At 44.4% G+C, this 26489-nt stretch overlaps 1 protein-coding gene across 1 annotated transcript in view; it reads right to left on the bottom strand.

Annotated features, from left to right (window-relative positions):
- The window catches only part of SNX31 (sorting nexin 31), a 64006-nt gene extending 40772 nt beyond the window's left edge, over window positions 1-23234 (bottom strand). The window contains exons 1-4 of the mRNA XM_045805858.2: window positions 23091-23234; window positions 22905-22979; window positions 13403-13517; window positions 9952-10016 (exon numbers count right to left, since the gene is read on the bottom strand). Coding sequence (XP_045661814.2) covers window positions 9952-10016; window positions 13403-13517; window positions 22905-22979; window positions 23091-23156 — 321 coding nt within the window. The 5' untranslated portion in view covers window positions 23157-23234. The remainder of the gene's footprint in view (window positions 1-9951; window positions 10017-13402; window positions 13518-22904; window positions 22980-23090) is intronic.
- Window positions 23235-26489: the final 3255 nt, after the last annotated feature.

Here is a 26489-nt window from a genome sequence, read left to right as displayed (position 1 = left end):
AATGCCGAATCCCTGTTCCTCGGGCTCCTTTCACAGTCTGGCAAATCCACGTATCACCACTGCCCATTCCAGTTCTTCCAGCTCCTGTGCGCCCTGCACTAGCAATCTGGCGGCAAGCTCGGTGGGCCAACGCTCTTCTGCATTTACTGCATCTATTTACCACCAGTAAATGGCTCTGGCCCTGCAAGGGGGTCGGGGAAGGGTCTCCTGGAAGTTGGAGTAGACTCACCCCCAATGTTAAGTGGCTACTGCTTCCCTTTTACTAATATCAGTCCTGAGGCTTCCAGAACGCCAGATACTACGTGGTTTGTTGCTTTGTCCCTAACGGGAAGAAAAAGCTGGAGGATAATCTGATCTCCCTGCCCACCCTAGAAATCTTCCAATACCAGCTTAGCTGTCACTTTGTGTGGAAGGCTCCCCGGACACACACTCACCCTATGGCAGTGTGTCCTGGTCCTTTTCTCACGGGTCACACGTAGAGAATGATATTGGTACTTCACATTGGGTTAAGTGGGGACAAAGCCACTGGTGTGGCAGGGCCCACACATGCTGCACCAGGGCTGAGAGGACAGAAATCTCGACACAGCCCTAATCTTTTTCTGGGTCATGGCCCTGTCTCACGGTGCGTGCTCCTTCATCACGGTGCGCGCTCCTGTATCACGGTGCACAGTCCCGTCTCACAGCGTGTGCGCCTGTATCACAGCGCGCTGTCCCATCTCACGGCGCGTGCTCCTGCATCACGGCGCGTGCTCCTGTATCACGGCGCGTGCTCCGTCATCATGGTGCGCGCTCCTGTATGATGGTGCGCGCTCCTGTATCACGGCGCGCGGCCCCGTCTCACAGCACGTGCTCCTGCGCCACGGTGCGTGCTCCTGCGTCAGGGTGTGCGCTCTTGTATCACGGTGTGTGGCCCTGTCTCACAGTACTCATTACATTTAGTGTCATGCCCAGTGACTTTTCTATCTCCCCGTCAAGCCGGTAAACTCCGTGAGCTACACTGGGTGCTATTGACTGGTGTCTCCCCCACCTCTAGAGCAGTGTTGGCTCTCCGCGGTGGGCATTCACTACGTATTTGTTTAACGTATGAATGATAAAGGGCAGCATAAAGCAGGACAGTGATGCAGTGAACACAGAACGACCTTCCTGATTTAAGCTCCTTTTTCAAAATCATCAACCTCCTTTATAAACATCTTTAGAAGCAAAGTTACCTCTATCCTGCCCTCCTTTTGGAGACAAACAGAAAACAACTGGAAGGAAAATCATCCTTGAAGAAGTTGAAAATTGTCCCAAGCCTGAATCATTACAGGGTTTTCAGAGGGGCCGCCAAGTGCAGTGAAAATCAGACCTGGTCAGGGAGGAGAGAAGCAGAGGTATCCAGGTGCCAGGGAACTCAAGTCACACGGAAGCCCTCTTCAAGCAGTTAAACCCCAGGGACTAGCACGACTGGGAGTACAACTGCAAGCCCATTTGACACTACCTAGTGACAGGGAAGGCCAAAAAAAATGTGCAGACACACCATCTTTGCAAAAGCAATCTCTCAGCATGGTTGGGAAGAGAAGAAAGGACTGGTGTTAATGGTAGCAAGTACTTTGTAAGTGTTAAGTTTGCCAGGTGATATTTAAGTGCTTTAAGAGATACTGAAGGCTTACTTAATCCTCAAAACAACCCTGTGAGGCAGGAGCGATTCTCCCTATTTTATAGATGGAGAAACTGAGATACAAAGAGGCTAAGTAAATTGCCCCAAGCCATACAAATTGAAAAGAGGGCAGCCAAAAAATTTTTTAATGTTTTTTTTTTATTATATTATGTTAGTCACCATACACTACATCCCTGGTTTCTGATGTAAAGTTCGATGATTCATTAGTTGTGTATAACACCCAGTGCACCATGCAATACGTGCCCTCCTTACTACCCATCACCAGCCTCTCCCATTCCCCCATTCCCCTCCCCTCTGAAGCCCTTAGTTTGTTTCTCAGAGTCCATAGTCTCTCATGCTTCATTCCCCCTTCTGATTACCCCCCCTTTCTTTATCCCTTTCTTCCCCTACCGATCTTCCTAGTTCTTATGTTCCATAGATGAGAGAAATCATATGATAATTGTCTTTCTCTGCTTGACTTATTTCACTTAGCATTATCTCCTCCAGTGCCATCCATGTTGCAGCAAATGTTGAGAATTCGTTCTTTCTGATAGCTGAGTAATATTCCATTGTATATATGGACCACAACTTCTTAATCCAGTCATCTGTTGAAGGGCATCTCGGTTCCTTCCACGATTTAGCTATTGTGGACAATGCTGCTATGAACATTGGGGTGCATGTGGCCCTTCTCTTCACTACGTCTGTATCTTTGGGGTAAATACCCAGTAGTGCGATGGCTGGGTCATAGGGTAGCTCAATTTCTAACTTTTTAAGGGACCTCCACACTGTTTTCCAGAGTGGCTGTACCAACTTGCATTCCCACCAACAATGTAGGAGGGATCCCCTTTCTCCACATCCTCTCCAGCAATTGTTGTTTCTTGCCTTGTCAATTTTTGCCATTCTAACTGGCATAAGGTGGTATCTTAGTGTGGTTTTGATTTGAATTTCCCTGATGGCTAATGATTTTGAACATTTTTTCATGTGTCTGTTAGCCATTTGTATGTCCTCATTGGAAAAGTGACTGTTCATATCTTCTGCCCATTTTATAATTTGTTTATTTGTTTCTCGCATATTGAGTTTGAGAAGTTCTTTGTAGATCTTGGATACCAGTCTTTTATCTGTAGCATCATTTGCAAATATATTCTCCCATTCCGTGGGCTGCCTCTTAGTTTTTTTTACTGTTTCCTTGGCTGTGCAGAAGCTTTTTATCTTGACAAAGTCCCACAAGTTCATTTTATCTTTTGTTTCTCTTGCCTTTGGAGATGTGTCATGAAAAATGTTGCTTTGGCCAATGTCGTAGAGGTTGCTGCCTGTGTTCTCCTCTAGGATTTTGATGGATTCCTGTCTCACATCAAGGTCTTTCATCATTTGGAGTTTATCTTTGTGTATGGTGTGAGAGAGTGGTCAAGTTTCATTCTTTTGCATGTAGCTGTCCAATTTCCCTAGCACCATTTATTGAAGAGACTGTCTTTTTTTCCACCGGATGTTTTTTCCTGCTTTATCAAAGATTAGTTGCCCAAAGAGCCGAGGGTCCATTTCTGGGTTCTCTATTCTGTTCCATTGGTCTATGTGTCTGTTTTTGTGCCAGTACCATGCTGTCTTTGTGATCACAGCTTTGTAGTACAGCTCGAAATCCGGCATTGTGATGCCCCCAGCTTTGTTTTTCCTTTTTGACAGTTCCTTGGCTATTCAGGGCCCTTTCCAGTTCCATACAAATTTAAGGACTATTTGTTCCAGTTCCTTGAAAAATGTCCTCGGTATTTTGATTGGGACAGCATTGAAAGTGTAGATTGCTCTGGGTAGCATGGACATTTTAACTATGTTAATTCTTCCGATCCATGAGCATGGGATATTTTTTCATCTTTTTGTGTCTTCTTCAATGTCTTTCAAGAGTGATTTATAGTTTCTAGAATATAGGTCCTTTACGTCTCTGGTTAAGTTAATTCCAAGGTAACGTATGGTTTTTGGTGCTATTGTAAATGGGATGGATTCCCTAATTTCTCTTTCTTCAGTCTCATTATTCGTGTATAGAAATGCAACTGATTTCTGAGCATTGATTTTGTATCCCGCCACATTACTGAATTGCTCTATAACTTCTAATAGTTTGGGCGTGGATTCTTTTGGGTTTTCCATATAGAGTATCATGTCATCTACGAAGAGAGATATTTTGACTTCTTCTTTGCTGATTTGGATACCTTTTATCCCTTTTTGTTGTCTGATTGCTGTTGCAAGGACTTTTAGTACTATGTTGAATAATAGTGGCGAGAGTGGGCCTCCTTGTCATGTTCCTGATCTTAAGGGAAAGGCTTCCAGCTTTTCCCCATTGAGAATGATATTTGCCATAGGCTTTTCATAGATGGTTTTTATGAGATTGAGGAATGCATCCTCTATCCCTACACTCTGAAGGGTTTTAATCAGGAAAGGATGCTGTATTTTGTCAAATGCTTTTTCTGCATCTATTGAGAGAATCATATGATTTTTGAATTTTTCCTTCTGGATAAAATCTAAGGCACTGATAGATTTGCGAATGTTGAACCACCCTTGCATCCCAGGGATGAATCCCACTTGGTCATGATGGATAATCCTTTTAATGTACTGTTGGATTCTATTAGCCAGGATCTTGTTGAGGATTTTGGCGTCCATATTCATTAGGGAAATTGGTCTGTAATTCTCCTTTTTGATGGGGTCTTTGCCTGGTTTGGGGATCAAGGTAATATTGGCCTCATAGAATGAATTTGGTAGCTTTCCTTCTGTTTCTATTTTTTGAAATAGCTTTAGGAGAATAGGTATTATTTCTTCTTTGAATGTTTGGTAGAATTCCCCATGAAAACCATCCGGGCTTGGAGTTTTGTTTTTTGGAAGGTTGTTTATCACTGACTCAATCTCTTCATAATTAATTGGCCTGTTTAAAAAATCAGTTTCTTCCTGTTTCAGTCTTGGTAGTTTATAGGTTTCCAGGAAGTCCTCCATCTCTTCCAGATTGCTTAATTTATTGGCATAAAGCTGTTGATAAAAGTTTCTAATAATCCTTCCAATTTCATTGGTGTTGGTTGTGACCTCTCCTTTTTCATTCATAATTTTATTAATTTGGGTCCTTTCTCTATTCTTTTGGATAAATCTTGCCAGTGGTCTGTCAATTTTATTGATTCTCTCAAAGAACCAGCTTCTAGTTCTGTTGATCTGCTCTACTGTACTCCTGGTTTCTAATTCATTGATTTCTGCTCTAATCTTGGTCAACTGCTTCCTCATGCATGGATTAGGCCTGTCCCTCTGTTGCTCTTCCAGCTTCTTGAGGTGAGAATATAAAAACTGCATTTTAGATTTTTCTATTCTTTTGAGTGAGGCTTGGATGGCTATGTATTTCCCCCTTAGGACTGCCTTTGCAGTATCCCATAGGTTTTGGACCGTTGTGTTTTCATTCTCGTTGGTCTCCATAAATTGTTTAATTTGATTTTTGATTTCCTGGTTTATCGAATCACTCCTGAGCAGGATGGTTCTTAGTCTCCAAGTGTTTGAGTTTCTTCCAAATTGTTCCTTGTGGTTGAGTTCCAATTTCAAAGCGTTGTGGTCTGAGAATATGCAGGGAATAATTTCAGTCTTTTGGTATTGGTTGAGACCTGTTTTGTGACCCAGAACATGGTCTATTCTTGAGAATGTCCCATGGGTATTAGAATAGAATGAGTATTCTTTGGTTCTGGGGTGTAGTGTTCTATATATATCTATGAGGTCCAACTCGTCGAGTATAGCATTCAAAGCCCTTGTTTCTTTGTCGATTTTCTGCATGGGTGCTCTATTTCTGATAGTGGAATGTTGAGGTCCCCTACTATTAACGTATTTTTATCTATATGTCTCTTTATTCTGGTTAAGAGTTGGCTTGTGTATCTTGCTGCTCCCCTGTTGGGGGCATATATATTTATAATTGTCATATCCACTTGTTGGATACATCCTTTAAGAATAATATAGTGCCCTTCTGTGTCTCTAACTATAGTCTTTAGTTTAAAATCCAATCTGTCTAATATGAGAATTGCTACCCCAGCTTTCTTTTGAGGTCCATTGGCGTGAAAGATGGTATTCCATCCCTTTACTTTCAGTCTGAATGTATCTTTAGGTTCAAAATGAGTCTCTTGTAGACAGCAAATGGATGGGTCATGTCTTTTTATCCAATCAGCAACCCTATGGCATTTTATGGGAGCATTTAGGCCATTTACATTGAGACTGATTATTGAGAGATATGATTTTAATGATGCCATATTGCCAGTAAAGTCTTTGTTTCTATAGATTGTGACTTTCTGTTCTGTATCACTCTTGGGGCCTTTTTACTTTTATAGAACCCCCCTTAATATCTCCTGTAGGGCTGGTTTCATGGTTACAAAATTGGTCAATGGCTGGCGATTCTGGAAGGTCTTTATTTCTCCATCCATTCTGAATGACAGCCTTGCCGGATAAAGGATCCTTGGCTGCATGTTTTTCTCTGAAAGAGCTTTAAAAATGCCCCCCCAACCCTTTCTCTCATTCCAGGTCTGTGTAGACAGGTCTGACGTAATTCTGATACCTTTGCCTTGGTACGTGAGAAATTTCTTTGCCCTGGCCGCTTTCAATACTGTACCCTTGGATCTAATATTTGCGAATTGCACTATGACGTGACGTGGCATAGGTTTGTCGTGGTTGAGCTTGGGAGGGGTCCTCTCTGCCTCTTGGACACGAATGTTTGTTTCCTTTGCTAGATTAGGGAAGTTTTCAGCTACAATTTGTTCAAATATCTCTTCTAGACCTCTGTTTTTCTCCACCCCCTCGGGGATGCCGATGATTCTGACATTGGAATGTTTCATTGAGTCAATAATCTCCTGTAACCTACATTCTTGAGCATAGATTTTTTTGAGTCCAGATTCTATTTTAGCTTTCTCTTCTACTAACCCATCCTCCAATTCACTAATACGTTCTTCTGCCTCATTCACCCTGACCGTCAGAGCCTCTAGTTTTGACTGCATTTGGCTCATAGAATTTTTAATTTCTGCCAGATTCGCTCTCATTTCCACCCTTAGAGATTCTATATTCTCATTAACATTTTCGTTAATACTTTTTTCAAGTCTACACATCATCTTGACCATTGTTACTCTGAATTCCATTTCTGATAATTTGGTTATATCCATATCCATTAGTTCTGTGGCAGAGGCCACAGACTCATTGTCTTTTCTTTGCTGGGGGAGGGGGATTTCTCCTTCTCGTCATTCTGATGAGGAGAGGTTGCGGGGTTGTCCAGAGCCCAAATTATTGACCAGGACCCAGGCCGTGCGCCCTTATTTTATAGGGATCTTAGGATGTGCACTTCTTGATTTTTCAGCCTGCCTTCTGGGGGAGGGGCCTGCCGTGCCGATACTCAGGCAACCCTGTTTGGGTAGAGTCTCCGTGTCCCCTGCGAGGGGGATGGGGATGGGCACTCCCTGAGCCAGTCTTTCCAGGCTTTTGTTCTCTGGAGGCTTTCCCTGGCAGTTTGCTGTGCCTCTTCTGAGAGTCAGAGCAGCAGCGGCCGAATCTCAGCCTCTGTCTCAGAACAGAGGGATCGCGGACCGTTCTCCACTGATGTTCTGGCCGCTTTAACTCTGTTACTGTTGGTGCTGCTCAACCCTGCAGCGTCCCGGGATGTGCGCCCCACACCTGGCGTCCCAGCCCTCACTGCCAGGGCCGGCGTGTCTCTGTCCTTTGTGTTTCTAACACTGCCAGCTGCCAGCCGCCAGCCACCCCCACGCGCTCCCGGAGCTCCCGGTCTCAGTCTGGTTCCAGTGAGCACACCGGAGTTCCGTTTCAGTCTGGTGGCACGCGCTCTCCGCTCACCGTCTCAGTCTGCTCTCTCGCAGGTGCCGTGGGCGAGTCCGCCCGCTCCCCTGTGCAGGTGGCTACTGCTTCCCGGCGCCCGAACGCGGCGGCTCCCTCCCCCTTCCGTTTATCTTCCGATATCTGTGCGCGGTTTCACGGCTCCCCGCTTCGTACCTCAATACTCAGCGCTGGAGATGTTCATTTGTAGAGATCCAGAAGTATCTTCCTGCGTCTCAGGCTGATTCCGTGGATGTTCAGGCTGGTCTGGTACCTATCCAGCTCGACTCAGGGGACCAGCTGAAAAAGGGGTCCGCCATCTTAACTCCCTCCGAGGGCAGCCAAAATTTAAACCTGGGTCATCACACTCCTGACCTTGCACTCTTAACCACTAAGCCAGTCCTGAGACTACTTAGCCAATAAGAGGGTTTAGAATGCTAGATCATGATGTGTGGAACTGTGGCTATGGCTTCACTGCTAGACACACTGCTGGGGCCTCCAGGCAGAACATTAGAGAAAGTGCTCAGAAACAAGAGGTAAGATCAGGAGTATAATGGACAGATTCAAATGACTCATCCCCAGCTGCTATGATACTATGTGTCAGCTAGCTCACAAAGCAGAGCCCCTTCCAAAGCTGAGTGATTGCCTGAGAAGAAAGAGCAGGAGCCCTCGGTAAAACTCCTCCGGGGAAGGAGGGAGGAATCGTGACCAACTAAGAGTAAAAAATATATTCCCCACACCATGCCACTCAGGAGATGACAGTGATAGATGTATTAATAAAAATATGGCTTCTCTGAACTAAGGCCTCAAAGAACAGATGAAGACGTCAAAAAAGATGTACGGTAACAAAAAGTTAGCAAAGTAGGGGCGCCTGGGTGGCACAGCGGTTAAGCGTCTGCCTTCGGCTCAGGGCGTGATCCCTGCGTTATGGGATCGAGCCCCACATCAGGCTCCTCTGCTATGAGCCTGCTTCTTCCTCTCCCACTCCCCCTGCTTGTGTTCCTTCTCTCGCTGGCTGTCTCTCTCTCTGTCAAATAAATAAATAAAATCTTTAAAAAAAAAAAAAGTTAGCAAAGTAAGCTGGCAAAGTTGACGGAAGAAACAGAAGAGAAAAATAAAGCCATTGCAAAAGTGAAAATCTCATCAGAGCAAGCAAGGAAAGGCAAAACACTAACAGAACTAAAACCAGGCAAAAATCTTTCAGATTATCAGAAAAAAAGGACACTCAAATCAAAGCTCCAAAACACTGACACCCCATGAATGGTTTCTAAAAAGCACTGAAAGCAAAAGCCATAATATACACAAAAAAGATGACAGAACTGAGGCCAAACGTACCTCTGTATACTGACGTAGAAGGATTTGTGAGATGCAGAATTAAAACAAGTTTCAGTAAGTGCGTGGAGTATGTGCTTATTCGTAAGACGGAAAGGACATGCATACATATGAATGCATGTAGACGCACAGAAACATGTAGGAAGAACGCACATTCAACTGGAAACAGTTGTCTCTGAAGAGCGCTGCTGGAGGTCGGTGCTGGGATCATATGCCCTTCGGTGCTGTTTGAATTTTACAACCATCAACACCTCAACAACAAACTTTTCAAAGAAAAAGAAAGTACGCATTTTTTAAGCCATCAAATATATGTGAAAATATGAACAGTGGCACAAGGGAGACTCCAGGGTCATTTCTCAGGTTGAATGGACCAGTTACTGTACCAACATGGTTGACCCGCGGAATAAAAGAAATTCGCTTCCAGTTTTTACAAATCCCATCAAAGTATCATTCCTCTCCTAGCTAGGGATCCAGTTCAATAATATCACGTTATTCTTATGACTTCAATCTTCACAAAGCTTTCCATTCAATCAAGAACATACTTGTAGGCATAAAAAAAACGTTCCCCCATGTACAACGAGAATGAGCGGTGTGCTAACCAAGCCTACTTGGCAAACTTCCGGCCTCTACAGGCAAGTGGCCAGTGGTTCTGTAGACCAACAAAGGAAAGGGAGCTGCTCTATGTCATTCTGTTCAGACTGAATTTTCTCTGTGATCCATTTACAACAAAGTTAGGAGTAGAGAATACACAAGTAACAGTTGGGCCCGCTCTTACTGCTGTCTTGATGTCTTCACTGGGGTACACTTGATCCCAGCTACAGAAGGAAGGTCCCTGAATTGTTGTGGAGTCCTTAATGATGAAATGTTCTCTTCCCCATGACCAGTTTTGAGATATACAATGCTTAGGCTATAGGATTAAAAAGGTACCTGCTTAATTAAGATGAGTTCAAAAGTCAAGTGACATGCTTATTTTCCATCTAGAATCTAAACCCCAAAAAGAAAGAAAAGAAAAGAAAAGAAAAGAAAAGAAAAGAGGAACCTCCAATCCTCCAATTACTACAAATGAATATATTTTACCTAATGTGGGGAAAATGGCCAGAAACACACACATGGTAACTAAGAGACATGTTCAGCAGTGAATTAATGATCTTAGTAAAGAAGAGCATGCTTACCAGCTGTACGAATTTTAGAAAGTCAACGAAGATGTCACTTCTCAACATGTTTGGGTCCACGGTTACTGAAAAATACGGAGGGTAAGCCAGGTCAGCATGGGGCTGGATTGACTTCTCTCTTAAATTATTCTGTCCTCCAGGGAGCCCTGAAGGCCTGGCCAGTGCACCCCTGCCTCCTTGGGCAATGGAGCTATGACCTGTCAAATACATGAAAATCCACAAAGCTTGCCTCCTCCAGGCAGCCTTGACAGCAACATGAACCCATCATATCAGTCCCAGGAGTCTCACTTTATTCACACATCCCCATATCACTCAATATGCAGCTTGCTGCCCTACCAGGATGATGATGAAGTTAATTTGAAAAAGCAAAAAGATCTTAAAACGTGGACCTGGACTCCTACTTCAGCAAGACATTTCTTAATTTGAAAATCTGAAATCAACCAAGAACCCTGATTGAGAGTATCTCTTGTATCAATAGGAGCTCTCAAGAGGTTATCCCCAGAAAAGTGATTTAAGGCTGTCAGAGAGATTTAAAGTTTTCTATTCTTCTATACCTATAAGAGTATTCACCCTCTTAGTTTTTAAAGCTCAGATACCAATATTCAGGTGCTGTGGCCAGAGCAGAGGGGCAGAAGCTTTCCCCTGAGACTCAAGTCCAAACTCCTGCATGAGGGGCTCCCCAGCCTTTCTCATTTCTTATGCCTCTCCTGGACCCTTCACTCTAGCCAGACTTATGTACTTACTAAATCTATAGCAAATGTCTTTCTCTTTCCCTTCCCTTCCCTTTCCTCCCCCTCCCTCCCACACACCTTTTTCTCCCTCCCTTCCTCCCTCCCTCCCTCCCTCCCTCTCTCCCTCCCTCCCTCCCTCCCTCCTTCCTTTCTCTATTTCCTCTTTCTCTTTCTTTTTTTGTTTTTCTCTTTCTGTTTCTTTCCTTCCCTCCCTCCTTCCTTCCCTCCCTCCTTCCTTCTTCCCTTCCCTTCCCTTTTTCCTTTCCTTGCCTTCTTTTTTTGTTGCTGTTTCAATTGATTGTATCACTGTAACTTCTACCAGCATTCAAAACTAGCACTGACTAAAGTCATTTCAAGTTGTATCTTTCCCAAACACTGCAACATTTTTCAAAAGGAAGTCTCCATATTATGAGAAACTTTTTTATAAAAGGTATTCCCTCTTTTTTAAGGGAGATGATTTCGGGGCGTGGGGAGCCTTGCCTTATTTTCTGGAATCTATGTGGTAGAAATGCAAATTAACATAATAATTGTTAGCATGGATTCTTGGACATGGGGAAAGCCATTGAAAAATGTGTTCACCCAATTAGTATTTACTGTGCAACTGTTAAGAACCAGGTACAATGCTAAGCACTTGTATATTTTAGTTCATTTAATCTTCGCCACAAACCCTGGGGTAAATATTATCTCTATTTTACAGATAGACACTGGAGCTCAGAGAAGGTAAATGTCTTGCTCAAGGTCATACAGCCGGTGAGGTGCAGACCTAGGATTTGACTCTGGGTCTGCCTCTGGAGCCCATGTCTTAGTCACAACACTAAGCTGCACTGTCTCCTTGCTCTGTCTTGCCAGAGAAGGGTGCAGGAGATCTCCCCGTGATGTGCACAAAGGCCAGGCCCGGAAAAGCAACCCCTCAGGCACTGATCATTTGTGGAAAGGCCAGTACTTAAAGGAGCGTTGCCCTAAGACATGAGAAATCAAACCACGGGAGAAGAAAAATTCAACACATACTACATTTTGAGTTGGAAAAGGCTTATTTAATGGGTCTAAAAGAGGGATATTCTCCATTACAAAAGACGAATGGGAAATAGATGACTTCTAGAATTTTTATTTACTATCTTTAAGGAAAACAAGTGCCTCCATGAGAAGTAATGAAGTAAGTCTCTAATTGCTGATCTAGAATGGTCTATAAAATATAGATTTTAAGAGGGAAAAATCAACTTACAGAAGAAAAAATCGTTTTTTCTTGTGCAATGAAGGATATCAGTGGGATAGTTGGTAGAGTTTCAAAAAGGTCTCTAGATTAGATAACATTATTGTACCAACGCTAATTGCCTGATTTTGATAACTGTGCTGTGGTTGTAGAAGAGAATGTCCTTGACCTTAGGGAATACACACGAAGTACTTAAGGGGAAAGTGGCTTGTGCAGGTAACACAGGCCTCTCAAAAAATTACATATAGTACACATACGTATACCACGAAATTGAGGGGATGATAAAGCAAATATAAAATGTTAGCATTTGGGAAATCTGGGTGAAGACTCTACAGAAATTCTTTGCATTATTTCCGCACCTTTTTGGTAAGTCAGAAATGCTTTCAGGTTAAGTTTTTAAGAATCGGGTACCAAAAAGTATATAGAGTACATTCCAATTTGTGTTTAACAAACAGGAATGTGCCTACACACCAGCAGACACAAAACTTGTTTCCGAGAAACACATAAGCCATTGTGTTTACTTCTAGAGGCCTGGGGGGCTGGGCTGGAAGGGAATGTGCCTTTCATTGTGTACTCTTCGGACAGGTTCTTTTTTAAAAAATATGTTGGGGGCGCCTGGGTGGCACAGCGGTTAAGCGTCTGCCTTCGGCTCAGGGCGTGATCCCGGCGTTATGGGATCGAGCCCCACATCGGGCTCCTCTGCTATGAGCCTGCTTCTTCCTCTCCCACTCCCCCTGCTTGTGTTCCCTCTCTCGCTGGCTGTCTCTCTGTCAAATAAATAAATAAAATCTTTAATAAAAAAAATAAAAATAAAAAATATGTTGTGTATATACCCTTCCACATTTTCAAAACCTTTAAATACTTGAATGTCAATTTTGCTCTTTCTCCCCAACCCCCCGTTTTTGAGAGGGCTCCGTTTTGCCAACCACAGTTTTGCTGTGCACAGCATATGCAGGATGAAGGCAAGGGGCAAGGACCGGGGCACTGCAAGCCCCACGGGGGTCAGAGCAGACCTCCGAGGCTCCCTGGTGAGGACAGAGATGGACACGCATCTCTGGTATTTCCTGAGAGCTTTCAGGAAAACAGTTCTTCTCATCCCTCTGTTTTGGTCTCAATCCAGGTAATAGGTCTTTGACTTCTACAATCAAAGCCAACATACAGCATCCAAGGGCAAATCTGAAAACAGAGTATTTTTAAAACCAAATACAAAGGCCATATTTTGTATGATTCCATTTATGTAAAATGTTTGGAACAGGCAAATCTATAAAGACAAAAATTAGTATAAGGGGTGATAGAGGCACGTGGGGCAGGGGAATAAGGAGTGACTGATAATAGGTGTGAGGTTTCTTTTTGGGGTGACAAAAATGTTCTCAAACTAGATTATGGTGGGTGGTTACACAATTCTGTAAATATGCTAAAAACCATTGAATTGCACACGTTAAATGCACGAATTTTACGGTGTACAATCTGTATCTCATTAAATCTGTAAAAATAAAATCCAAATACATACCATTCTGCAAATACTGTTCCAACTGGTCCCTCCTCTCCTCAGCCATGGAGGTGGTCATTGCAAGGTAGTACTTTGGTGGGAAGCGTGGCAGGCAATTTCCAAAGACCCGCCTCAGCTAAAATATCCAGAAAACATACGGTTAAAGCAAAGAACCTCCAATTCGAGGTTAATGAGACACCGAAGCCTCCTCGTAGGGCAAGTCTCACTCTAGTACTTAATTTAAAATGAGCCCTTCCTGGTGGTCAAAAGGAAGAAAAGGGGATGCTTTGATTTTCTTAAGGAGGGGTTTATTTCAGGATAAGTTTCTGAAGATACTATTAGACATACTATGGACTGACCTCTCCAGTCTGAGTTCAGTAGATTTGGGATACATTTTAATTTTTCATTTGTTTTTGCAAGACTGCCCACCACTCACACCACACAATGTTTCTTTAATTCATTCCCCAGTAGTATCTGTGATACCGATGATGATAGTTAGGAATTGAATTCCCCACCCCACGTCCACCAAATCTGAACATAACAGCAGATGGTCACAGCATGCTATCCGATATGGTATCCCCCAGCCAGTGCTAATGGGCACTGGGACTAGGGCTAGTCTGAATTGAGATAGTCCATCAGTATAAAACACACTCCAGACTGCCAAACTTAGTACAAAGAAAAAGTAAAATATTTCACTAATAACTTCTTATATTGATTATATGTTGAAATGGTAATATTTTAGATATACTAGGATAAATAAAGTGTATTACAATTAATTTCACCTGTTTCTTTTTATGTTTTTTAATTGGGCTAACAGAAAATTTTAAATTACATATGTGGCTCACATCTTATATTTCTATTGGACAGTGCCGGTTTATAAAATTCCTATAAGGCTGACATATGATCCCAATAGAAACCCGGAGGCCCTTCCCACCCTCCCAACCACCCAAATATTGATCTAAGACCGAGGTGACCATTATTTTTACGCAAGCTAAATAGTGGGTATATCAAAAATATGTTTTAAATTAAGACAATCAAAGATGCATCTTCCTTCATTCCAGCCCTACATTTACAGTGACAGCTTGAAGACAAGCCACAGCATCATTCTCTTTAAACTATGACTATGAGAAAGGAGGGGCGCCTGGGTGGCTCAGCCAGTTAAGCCTCTGACTCTTTTTTTTTTTTTAAAGATTTTATTTATTTATTCGACAGAGATAGAGACAGCCAGCTAGAGAGGGAACACAAGCAGGGGGAGCGGGAGAGGAAGAAGCAGGCTCATAGCGGAGGAGCCTGATGTGGGGCTCGATCCCATAACGCCGGGATCACGCCCTGAGCTGAAGGCAGACGCTTTAACCACTGTGCCACCCAGGCGCCCCAAGCCTCTGACTCTTGACTTTGACTCAGGTCGTGATCTCAGGGTCAGGCTCTATGCTCAGCCTGCTGGAAATTCTCTCTCTCTCCCTTTACCCCTCCCCCCCGGAAATAAATAAATCTTTAAAAATAAATAAATAAATAAATAAATAAATAAATAAAATATGAGAAAGGAAACTAGTCAGAAATCAGGTTTTAACATGGTACCTCTGGAGAAGAAGGGCTAAAACTCTTACTATTGCCATAGTCAGTCCGTTAAAGAAAATGAAAACAGATTTAAAAGAAGCAAACAGGTAGGAATTTTAATTCCATGGCCTTTGTCACAAACACAGTGTGTATCTGGTGACTATTTACCTAGCTTCAAAAGACATCAAGAATCTTACCAGTTCTCAGGGCGCCTGGGTGGCTCAGTGGGGTATGTGTCTGCCTTTGGCTCAGGTCGTGATCTCAGGGTCCTGGGATCGAGCCCCACATTGGGCTCCCTGCTCAGTGCGGGGTCTGCTTCTCCCTCTTCCTCTGCTTCCTCCCCCCTGCTCATGTTCTCTGTCTCTCACTCTCTTTCACATAAATAAATAAAATAAAATAAAAACAAAAAACAAAAAACTTACCAGTTCTGTCCACCTTCACTGCCATCACTCTGGTCCAAATCACTGTCCTCTCTTTGCCCCATTACTGCAGCGGCTTGACAACAGATCTCTCTGCTTCTGCTCTTGACCCCCTTCAGTTTATTCTTAATACAGCATCTAAGATAACATTCTAAAAAGGTAAGCTAGATCAATCCACTTCCCTACTCAGAATCCTTCATGGCTTCCTACCTCACTCAAGGAAAATCCAAGGAAAATCTTTGCAATGGCCAAGAGCTGTGCCATTCAACATGTCTACTGGCCACCTGTGACTACTTAACCCTTAAATCAACTAAAACGAAATGAAATTTAAAATTCAGTTCCTCAGTTGTGCTAGCCACATTTTAAATACTCAACAGTATTTGTGGCAAGTTGCTACTGAAGTGGACAAAGCAAACACAGAGCATTTCCATCAGTGCAGAAAGTTCTATGGAACAGCATTGGTGTTCTAGAAAGGTTAGTACATGCCTGCCTGTAGGTGAGAGACATCACGTAAATGGATGGCAGGTGATGGGAGTCAGGTTTTTCACTACTGAAGTGAGAGTTTTCAGATAAGCAAGGGGAGTAGGCTGGAATGATCCCTGTGGTGATGGATTATAGTTGGAGATCTTGGTATGAACTCATGTTTAGCTTAATGTAGATACAGATGGTTACATATGAAAGGATTTATAGATATGTGGATACACATATTTCCTTGCTCTATCAGCTGAGAGGCCTGGAAGTGACAACACTATAGTAGCAATGAATATACCCTAGTCCGAGATCTTGGTTTCTCTTAACCATTCCCCAACTAAAGCAACCAGGACTCCATGAAGAAAATAGTTAATTTTTAGGACTGAAGCAGGAAATATAGAAGAGGAATCTGGAGCATCTTGTAGCACCAGAAAACAAGGAAGCGCTCAAAACAAAAAAATTAACAATGGGGACGTGTGCTCTAGGGCAGCAATAGGACATTAGGTTAACGCTAAAGAAATATAAGTGAATTGTGGGCTCTAGTTAATAATAATGTATTAATATTGGCTCATTAACTATAACAAATGTTCCATACTCACAGGAAACAATGCGGCAAGCTGGGTGCGGGGATATATGGGAACTCTCTGTATTATCTTTGCAATTATTCTGTAAATCTAAAACTGGACCACAAAAATTAAGGTTTTTAAAGAAACGAAACCAAACCCTGATGTTCTGGCTTCTTGAAAAATCAGAGGTTCTGGAATCACTGGGTTCACATTCCTCAGGTAATCATCCCCTTTAGAGGAGACCTGAGCAGTTCCCACCAGTCCCCGCTGCCTCTCACCTGATCCATGCTTCTCATTTCAATTACCTGCCTGACCCCTATAGCCATCGAAGTTTGCAACCTTTCCTCCTTTAAATCTGGTAGTATAAAATATTATAGCAACAATTCTTTTTTTTTAAATTCAAGGCAATTTTCCTGTTATGCCAAACACTGCCCAAAGACACCCCAGTTGGAGCATCAAACCAGGCAAGGCTGCTCAAACAACCTGGGATTTATGTACCCATCGCTGTTAATTCCACTAAATAGGAGAAGAAAATTGTCTTCTTTGCATGTGACTATTTTTGCTAGTGGATTAAGCGATCTTTAAGAGGCAACTGTCTTCCTAGGCATGCATTCATAAATGTTAGATGCTCCCAATGGTTTGAATCACAGCAGCCTTGAGCCACCAGAGCCGTCAGGGTTTTCCATGGGCTGGAGAGCATCTTGGGGAAGCCCCTACCATAAGGCCAAGAGCTGCGGTAAAAATCACCGAGGCTTAAGGTTCTGATAGCCAACACAGCCCAAACTCTCCCAGCAGGTTTTACAACCTGAGCTGACTTCTCAAGGAATCTTTCCCCTCCCCTCTCTAATACTGGTTTAAGGGGGGGAGATAAACATATAATAAACTGAGTAGTTAGGTCTGCCAAATATCAATCACTGACTCCCCAAGTGCTTCAACTCCATCAAAATATAACCTTTTCTACTGGTCTCAGCACAGTTTAGCTATGAAAACCAATAGCATACTAAGAATTACCTGGTATTGGAGTTTAGCCCAAAGACTCTTCCCAAAAATTGTTCAAAGATCTCCAAAAGAAAACACACCTCTTTTGTTCTTTTATTATGAGATGTCTTGTTTGTTTGGGGGTTTTGTTTGCTTTTGAAAGACCATGTTTAGATAATATATATTTTTAATCCCAGCACAATCTCCTGCAGGGATTTCACCATCACACGGTTCTGCCTTTTAACATGAAGAGGACTTTACTGGCCAGTGGAAAATATGACCTCCTTATGCACCCCCAGCCCTCATACTTATCCCAAAGTGGTGACCCGGGACAAGTGGAATTACAGACACAAATGGTGTCCTTTCTAATGCTTATCCATCCACCTCTCCAAGACCCCTTCGAATCAACACCCCAGATTTACCAGATAAAGGGCCACAGCTCAAAGCAATCCAGAATGTGGCATCTGGTACCGAAGAACATTAGCCCAGAGCTTGTATATTATCCCATTAGTTCCTCAAAATAGTCCCATGAGACAGAGGGTCATCATTACCGTCAACATGTCATCCTGCCACCCTCACATCAAAGTGACATGACAGTCACAGTGACCTGAAGCTCAGGGAGATGAAGGGACTTTAACCAAGGTCCTATAAGCTAATGACTGGCAGATTTTCATTACTTTTTCCTTCTCTCCCTCATTATCCTCCCTTCTTCCTCTTTTCTCCTCTTCCTTCTCCTCCGCCAAATCTCTATTGAACCTCTACTAAAGGAGGATTCGTGCTGGGTATACTATGCCTACAGCCTTCATTCCTTCTTTCCTTTAAATATTGGGCTTTTGTAACTAGAGCAGGGGAAGGAAAATATATACACAAAAGGAGGAACATGACAAGGTCTAAACACAAAGTGACACAGGAATCAGAGAAACGTATCTCATGCAGTCAAGGAGGACTTCCCAGAGGAGGTGAGGCTTTGAGATTGGTCTTGAGAAACTGCTGGTCCCTGACCAGTGGGCCAGAAAGCAGGGGTCTTCCCAGGATGTGGAAGTGAGGTAGACAGAGGTAATGAATGGTCCGGCCTGATACAAACAGAGAATCTGAGTAGGGAAAGAGGGGAAAGAGGGAGACTGGGTCAGCACCAGGCAAGGGGGAAGACCAAACTAGCACTTACGGCCTTACACAGAATTTCCAACCCCATGGAAAGATCCTTCGCAAGATTCTATGGCTTGCGCCCGTTGCCATATCTGATACTGGCAGAATGTTTGCAAAGCGGCAGGCATCCTTTTCATAGAGTCCAGCGTCGCTCACACAGGGTGGCCTCATCTTTAACACTTGGTCAAAATGAGCCAGTTAAATGTTTCCTTCTCAGATCTCTTTAAATCCCTTAGAGGAAGGTGTTGTAGGCAAGAGCAGAGCATAAATCAAACTGGTTTTATTTAGGTAAAGGCTCAGAGAGAAGTCAGGTCAGGCAGGTCACATGGCAGAGAGATGACATGGCACTCAGGCAGTTCACATGGCAGAGAGATGACATGGCACTCAGCAGCAGAGGGGCAAGCTGCTGGAAGGAACCTCACCGTGGGACACGGCTGCAGGCAATGACTTCAGAGGGCACCAGTCACAACTGACATCTCGAAAACGCAGCCAGGTTCAGTCTCTCCGGAGTCAGTCTCAGATGCAGTAGCCTCCACTCAGACTGGCAGAGAAAGAGCAGGGGCCGCCTCACCTGGGCAGGTGCCCTTCCTCGCACTCAAAGTTATCCAATATACAAAATAGAAATCCAATACTTCAAGTCAGAAATCACGTGTGCTGAGGCACCCGGGTGGCTCAGTTGGCTAAGCATCTGCCTTTGGCTCAGGTCATGATCTCAGGGTCCTGGGATCGAGCCCTGCATCAGGCTCCCTGCTCAGCTGGGAGCCTGCTTCTCCCTCTCCCTCTGCTGCTCCCCCTGCTTGTGCTATCTCTCTCACACACTCTCTCTCTAAATATAATCTTCTAAAAAAAAAATCACATGTGCTCAAGTGCTGTCTGCACGTACACCACAGTGCATGCCCTCTAACAGGAACTTGGTAAACATTTCTTAAGTAAATAAATCAATCCGTTAATTCTATAAGATGACATTTTTATTCTATCAGGATAGAGAACTTCCTAGGAAATACACTCAAATGCACACACAGATGGGGCCTTTATGGTTTCCTTTTTTTTAAATGGTGTTTTGTATTAAATCATATTAAGAGTTCTGAGCCATTTTCACATCTTCGGTGAAACAAGAAGAAAACGATCTAGCTGAGAAGGGCCTGAAAGACAACCCCCAAACTTTCTCCGACTCAGGGTTGCCAGACAAAAGACAGGATGCCCTGTTGAGTATGTCCCAGTGACTGCATGGAACTACTCATCTAACAACCTCTTTGTTGTTTATCTGAAATTCACATTTAACTGGGGAGCATGTGTTTTTATTCGCTCAATCTGGCAACCTCAGACTATACACAAAATGGGAGTCATGATGATGAGTGTACCGCTGACCCCGAAGACGCTTGGTGGGCAATCTGAATAAAATCCTGCTCCTGGAATTCAGACAGAAAGCAGACCTTGATTGCCTGGGGTGAGAAGCGGAGGGAGAGGATTGAGGGCAAAGGGGCAAGGGAACTTCTAGAGTGCAAAACCTTTTCTTTATCTTGATTATGGTGGGAGTATTGTACACGTTTACCAAAATTCACCACCCTGAACACTGAAAATTGGGAAATTTTATGTTATTCCCAAATAGAGTAATAGCTTGTTACTAAAGTAACCCAATTGTTTTACTGATACAATTTATTAACTTTAGTAAGAAACCACAAAATATAATGGGCCAGCGCCATTTCTGGAGATCAAATCTTGGCTCCAATACTTACTAGCAGTTTGATTTGGGGCAAGTTGTGCCCTTGTTTTCTCCTCTGTTAAATGAGGCTAATTATAATCCTAGCTCATAGAACTGTTGTAAATATTAAACCTGCTATTATTTGTAAAGCTCCTGGCACCAAACTTAACACACAGTAACTGCCTGTGTTTTAAATGAATAAGGCAAATAGCCACCTAAGTTCTAGTTTCTTTAAAATGAAGTTGTTGTTACTGCAGGAGGAAAAAATGCTAAGTGCAAGGTGTAAAATAGTTGGAAACTGATAAAGAAATCTCCACTTTTAGACTTCGAAAAATTTGGGACAAATATGAAGTATTAATTAATTAATATCTACTCTATACCCTACATCGGGCACCAGGCTATGGCAATTCAATATTTAAGAGTCCACTGCAGTGGGGCGCCTGGGTGGCTCAGTCAGGTATGCATCGACTCTTGGTTTTGGCTCAGGTCATATTCTCATGGGTCCTGAGATTGAGCCCCGTGTCAGGCTCCACGCTCATGGGGAGTCTGCTTGAGATTCTCTCCCTCTGCCCCTCCCACCATGGGCGTGCCTTTCTCCCTCAAATAAGTAAAACTTAAAAAAAAAAAGAGGGGGGATGCCTGGGTGGCTCAGTCGGTTAAGTGTCTCCCTTTGGCTCAGGTCATGATCCTGGGGTCCCGGGATCGAGCCCCACATCAGGCTCCTTGCTCAGGGAGGAGCCTGCTTCCCCTCTGCCTGCTATCCCTCTGCTTGTACTCTCTCTCTTTCTGACAAATAAATAAAATCTTAAAAAAAAAAAAAAGAGTCAACTGAAGTGAATAACAGTTCGTTGTTCATGGCTTCCAAAACAGAAGATCGAGAGTAAAAGTTTACTCACTTTATGTCTCTCCTCCTGAACCTGCTAAGATTCGACAGGTCTTAGTTTTTCTGAAACCAAGCATTTCCTCTGAGTCTGTTGATTAAGGAGGGCCAGATTCAGGAATTCTTCAAGCCTCTTGGTCAATAAATATTTACTGAGCATGTTCCATGTCCCAGGCTCTGGGAGAAACTGGCCCCTACGCTTCACAAGTACTCTGGGAAGTGGACCCTCATAACTACCTATTTGCTTATTATTTTTGATGAAAAAAAATTGAAGGTCAGAGAAGAGGTAAGGCGACCAGCCAGGAAGCGGTCAGTCAGTTCCACACCCTCCTGCTCCCACTGCTGTCTCCTGCTTTTCAGGCTGTGAACGGCAATCTCCCCAATCCCACCTCACACTAGAGGACACAGATTAGTGGGGGAGATGATACTTCAACTTCTTCCTCCAAATACCCAGCACACCTATACTTTCTCTTCTCTTAAGATCTCCATCTGCCGACCTCAGCAGTCCTCCCAAATCCCCAGACACGTTTTGGTCACAAGTAGTTTCTCATTTGCAGAAGTCTGAATCCATGCCCTTCCTCATTGAGTCAGCCCACCAACATCCCTGAGGACCTTCTGGGGCAACCGCAGCAGGTGCTAGCAATTCAGAGAGGACCGCACAAATTACAAGCACATTACAAGATTACAAGCACATTACACCTGTTTTTTGTTGACTCCAAAGAAACGTAATCATGCCTTGAAAATAGACTTTTCCAATGCCCTCTGATATGAGCAAGAAGGCTCAATGCAATGTTTGCAATAGTAAAAAAAAAGAAATTGAGAGCTGTCCTTCGACAGAAGGTGTATCTACTCACTAGGAACCCAGATTGCCTGGAAGGATTCTCCCAAAAATGTTAATAGCTGTTGCCTGGGAAAGTTTGTTTCTTGGTTTTGTTTTGTTTTGAGTTTTATTTATTTAAGTAATCTCTGCCCCAACCTGGGTCTCAAACTCAGGACCCTGAGTCTCAAACTCAGGACCCTGAGATCCAGAGTCATATGCTCTTCCCACTGAGCAAACCAGGCTCCCCTTTCTTTCTAATTTTGGGTATATTCTCTTTTTAAAAATTTTAATTAAAAAGAAAACACAATGCATAGAGGTAGAGGGAGGGTGCAGTTTATTTCCAAACTTTCTTTTACTCCTCCAACCCATTTTGAAGACTTGCAACACTTCCTTATTAGGACAATAAGAGCAGGTTAAAAAATCAGGCTGCCTCCCAAAGAAAATGCCACCAGGCCATCAGAGTGAGAAACTACAGTGGGAAACGACCTCATGTCTTGATAAGTCATGTTTCCCGGGTTTCCCCCCTGCCAGTACTTGAAGCCTATAAATACACGAATTTGAAAACAAAAATAGACACACCTTTTTAAAGAAGTAAGCCTAAGAAACTCTGGGAGAGAGGAGATTAAATACTTATGTACAGGATTCCTAAGGCACCTTGGTCTAGACTGAGTATGCTCATTTTGAATGGGGACATTGTCCTGGGGAACAGCTGGCACTGAAATGGAGCCCACCATCCCCCAGCACCCTGCCAGGTGGGGCTGCTGGGGATCATTGGGCTGGAAAGGGGTTGGGAGAATGACCTGAGCCCTACTGCCTCATCTCCCAGCTGTAGAAGGTTAGGAGCCGCAACCTATATAAACGGAGCGCTGTGCCAAGCAACACAGACCAGGAGTTCCAGATCGGTTACGGATCAGGGGCTTGGAGCCCTCAAAAAGTCCGGTGTGCTGGGGCGCACTTTTCCTCACCTGCCTCGAACTGGCTCACCTGTTCGTTCCAACGATGCAGTTGGCTGTAGCGCACCCTGCAGAAGAGGTAGCCGTCCAGGTACACGGAGTACAGCTGCCACACAGAGACACACCGTCCCGGATTAGCTGAGCGAGCAGGTGAGCCCGGGCCCCGCCAGGTTACCGACCTTCCCCCAGCCCCATCGGACCCTGGCCCCCAGCGCACCACGTAGCGCCCCCCCAGCGGGTCCGGCCGCTGCTGAGACACCGGGATACAGAAGTGCATCTTCATGGCTCCGGCCGCCGCCCGGAAACAGCGCCGGCAAGCCGAGCCGCGGGGGCGCGTCGCGAGTCTGGGCTCCGGGAGCAGCAGCGCGGTCCTAGTCTCGGAGCCCTGAGGCGGTGGCCGCGGGGGGCGGGGGTGCTGGCTACGCCGCCCCGGGCGTCGGCAGGTGGGGCGGCCCCCGAGCCACGCCGCCTCTAGCCCCGCCCAGCTCTGGCCGAGCGCCCGGGTCCCGGGGCCTGCGGGGAGCTGGGCTCCCGGGGGCGAGGCGGGGCCTGGGACGGAGTACACGCCCGCCAGGGGTTTCACCCTGGGGTGTGGACGTCTCCGGGCTCCTTGGCGGGAAAATCGTGCGTGCGTGCCTGGTGCGTGGGGAGATAGAATTCTTCTCGGGAGAGGCTCCTAGGTTTTCTTCAGATTTTCATCAGAACCCACAAAAGTTTAAAACGGTTGCCTCAGCCACATAAATGTCCTGACCACGTGCCAACCAAGTAACTACTTCCCACCCTGCCCCAACATCTCGGGGTGGGGCTACTTGCTGGGGTGGGGGGAGGAAGGGTGCAGGGGAATGCGCTGGGAGGAGAAACCTGCTTTCTCCAAGGGTCCGTCCGCTCCAGGGCCCCATTCTGACTGCGTGGCTTGGGGAATGTGCCGCCCCCCTTCCAGTGGGCCTATCGTGTTAGGGGGGGAAGGGGGAACAAGAGACAGATCCCTTGCAGATGCACCCTCAAGCTCAAAAAATTGAACTTTTCTCCAAGTAGGTGCCCAGACAGGACTGGGGGGTGGGGGGGAGGTGTGTTCTGTTACCTCTCGACAATGCCTGCATGCAGTGCGCTGTGAATTAAGATTTTCGAGAAGTACATAAATCTAGTAGTTGCCCTAGGACTAGCGCAATTATACTAGCTTTAGTTTTGGGTGGTAACATTCGTTAAATCTAACGCTTAAGGTATGCCATAATATTTATAACCCCGATTTAGTATTTTTTTAATACTAAACATTTTTCCTTTAAAAAATACTTTTCCCATTAATATACCAGAAACCTCAACAATTTTTTCCCCTTAATATACCAGAAACCTTAGATGGAAGTGGTTTGGGCCTCTCTTGATCCCCAGGAAGTCCTGGTTTTAAATAGGTGCCAGCACCCACGTAGCTGGGCTTGTATAAACCTTGGGTTCTCTGGACTAACCAGCTCAAGTTCTTTCAACAGTCTTTCATTTTTAGTAGCTGTGTCACGTAATCCTCCTAATTCCCTTATTCTACTGAAATCAAGGTAGAATCCCCCCTCACTAGGGTGGGGGGATGCTCTGGTTACCTGTGTGCCTGTCACAAGGCAGGTGCTGGGCTGTCTCCATGCTTCTTCCTGTTCCTTAATCTCCTAACTCTTGTGGGCAAACATCAAGAGCAGTATCCTGGGGGCGCCTGGGTGGCACAGTCGTTAAGTGTCTGCCTTCTGCTCAGGGCGTGATACCAGCTATCTGGGATCAAGCTTCACGTCAGGCTTCTCCACTGGGAGCCTGCTGCTTCCTCTCCCACTCCCCCTGCTTGTGTTCCCTCTCTCTCTGGCTGTCTCTCTCTGTCAAATAAATAAAATCTTTTATAAAAAAAAAAAAAAAAAGGCAGCATCCTGCCACTGACCCCACAGGCCCAGAGTGGAAGAACTTTTCCAAGATCGCATGTGATTCCCCTCCTCCATTGGTCTGAATTATTCTAGGATTCAGTGATAACACTGAAAGTTCTTTTTTTTTTTAAGTTTTTATCTAAATTCTAGTTAACATACATGGTAAAATTGCTTTCAGTTGTAGAATTTAGTGATTCATCACTTGCATATAACACCCAGTGCTCATCCCAACAAGCACCCTCCTTAATCCCCGTCACCCATTTAGGCCCCTCCCCTGCCCACCTCCCTCCACCATTCATCAGTTTATTCTGTAATGCAAGCCCTCACCAGGTGAGAGCTGAGTGCCTGAAGGGGGATCTGAGACTAGGGAAGGGGAACCAACACTTGCTGAACACCCCTTATTTCCTGCATGCTTACTGCATGCCTAAGAGAATGGCAAGAGGAATTCCTGTTCCAGTGGCTTTTAGTTGCGGGGCCTTGGGCAAGTTAGTGGACTATTACACTGCATTTTCTTCCTTGATGAAATTGTGTTAATATCTGTATTCTGGTGGTGGGGGGGGTTGCTGTTAGGGTGGCTCAGTTGGTTAAGCATGTGCCTTTGGCTCAGGTCATGATCCCAGGGTCCTGGGATTGAGTCCCGCATCCGGCTCCCTGCTCAGCAGGGCGTGTGCTTCTCCCTCTGCTTGTGTGTGCTTGCTCTCTTTCTCAAATTAAAAATAAAAAATAAAAAATATATATATACACACACACACACATATATACACACACACATATATACACACACACATATACACACACACATATATACACACACACATATATACACACACACATATACACACACACATATACACACACACACATACACACACACACATATACACACAGACACACACACACACAGACACACACACACACAGACACACACACACACAGACACACACACACACATAGACACACACACACACATAGACACACACACATATATACGTGTATACATGTATATGTATATATAATCGGTTTTCCAGAATGTTCAGTCCAGGGTAGCCTTAGGGTTTTCCTCTGCCAGTGGGCCATCTCTGAACTGGAAGGCTGCCCTACACCAAGACCAGGGGTTCCCCTGAGTGTCCCCTGGGGTAGAGGCTGATCAGGTAGGCCTGGTCTTTAGGATGGCAAAGCAGAGCCCATCATCCTGGGAACTTTCTTCCACCTGTTTGGGGCCTGCCTCTGCCTCCTAGCGTTGAACAAATGTGCATTCACTTGGTTTCACCTTGAAGCTGACTGGGAACAGGACCAGCCTCTAGGCAAGTCCCAGTCTTCTACCTCCAGCCTCTGCTCCGGACAGACCGTTCTCCTTCACTCATTCAATGAACATTATTTACATATACATATATAATTTTTTTGCCAGAGTATTTTGTATCTTATTTTTTCCAACTTTATGGAAAAATGATTGACCTATAACATTGTAGAAGTTTGAGAGGTACAATATAATTTGATACACATGTATTTTGAGAAATAATTACGGTAATTTATCACCTTACATAGTCACCATTTGTATCTTTGTAGTTGGGTTTTTTTCTTGTAAGAACATTTAAAATCAACTCTTAACTTCCAAATATTCAATATAGTATTAACTATAGTCACCACGCTGTACATTAGAGCCCCAGACTTTATTCACCTCCTAACTGGAAGTTGGTACCCACTGACCATCATTCCTCTACCCC

Source organism: Ursus americanus, chromosome 9 (genome assembly GCF_024610735.1).
Source record: "Ursus americanus isolate L20-20 chromosome 9, mUrsAme1.1.p, whole genome shotgun sequence".
Lineage (NCBI taxonomy): Eukaryota > Metazoa > Chordata > Mammalia > Carnivora > Ursidae > Ursus > Ursus americanus.
The sequence above is the reverse complement of the archived record's forward strand: the minus strand, read 5'-3'. Positions and strand labels throughout refer to the sequence as shown.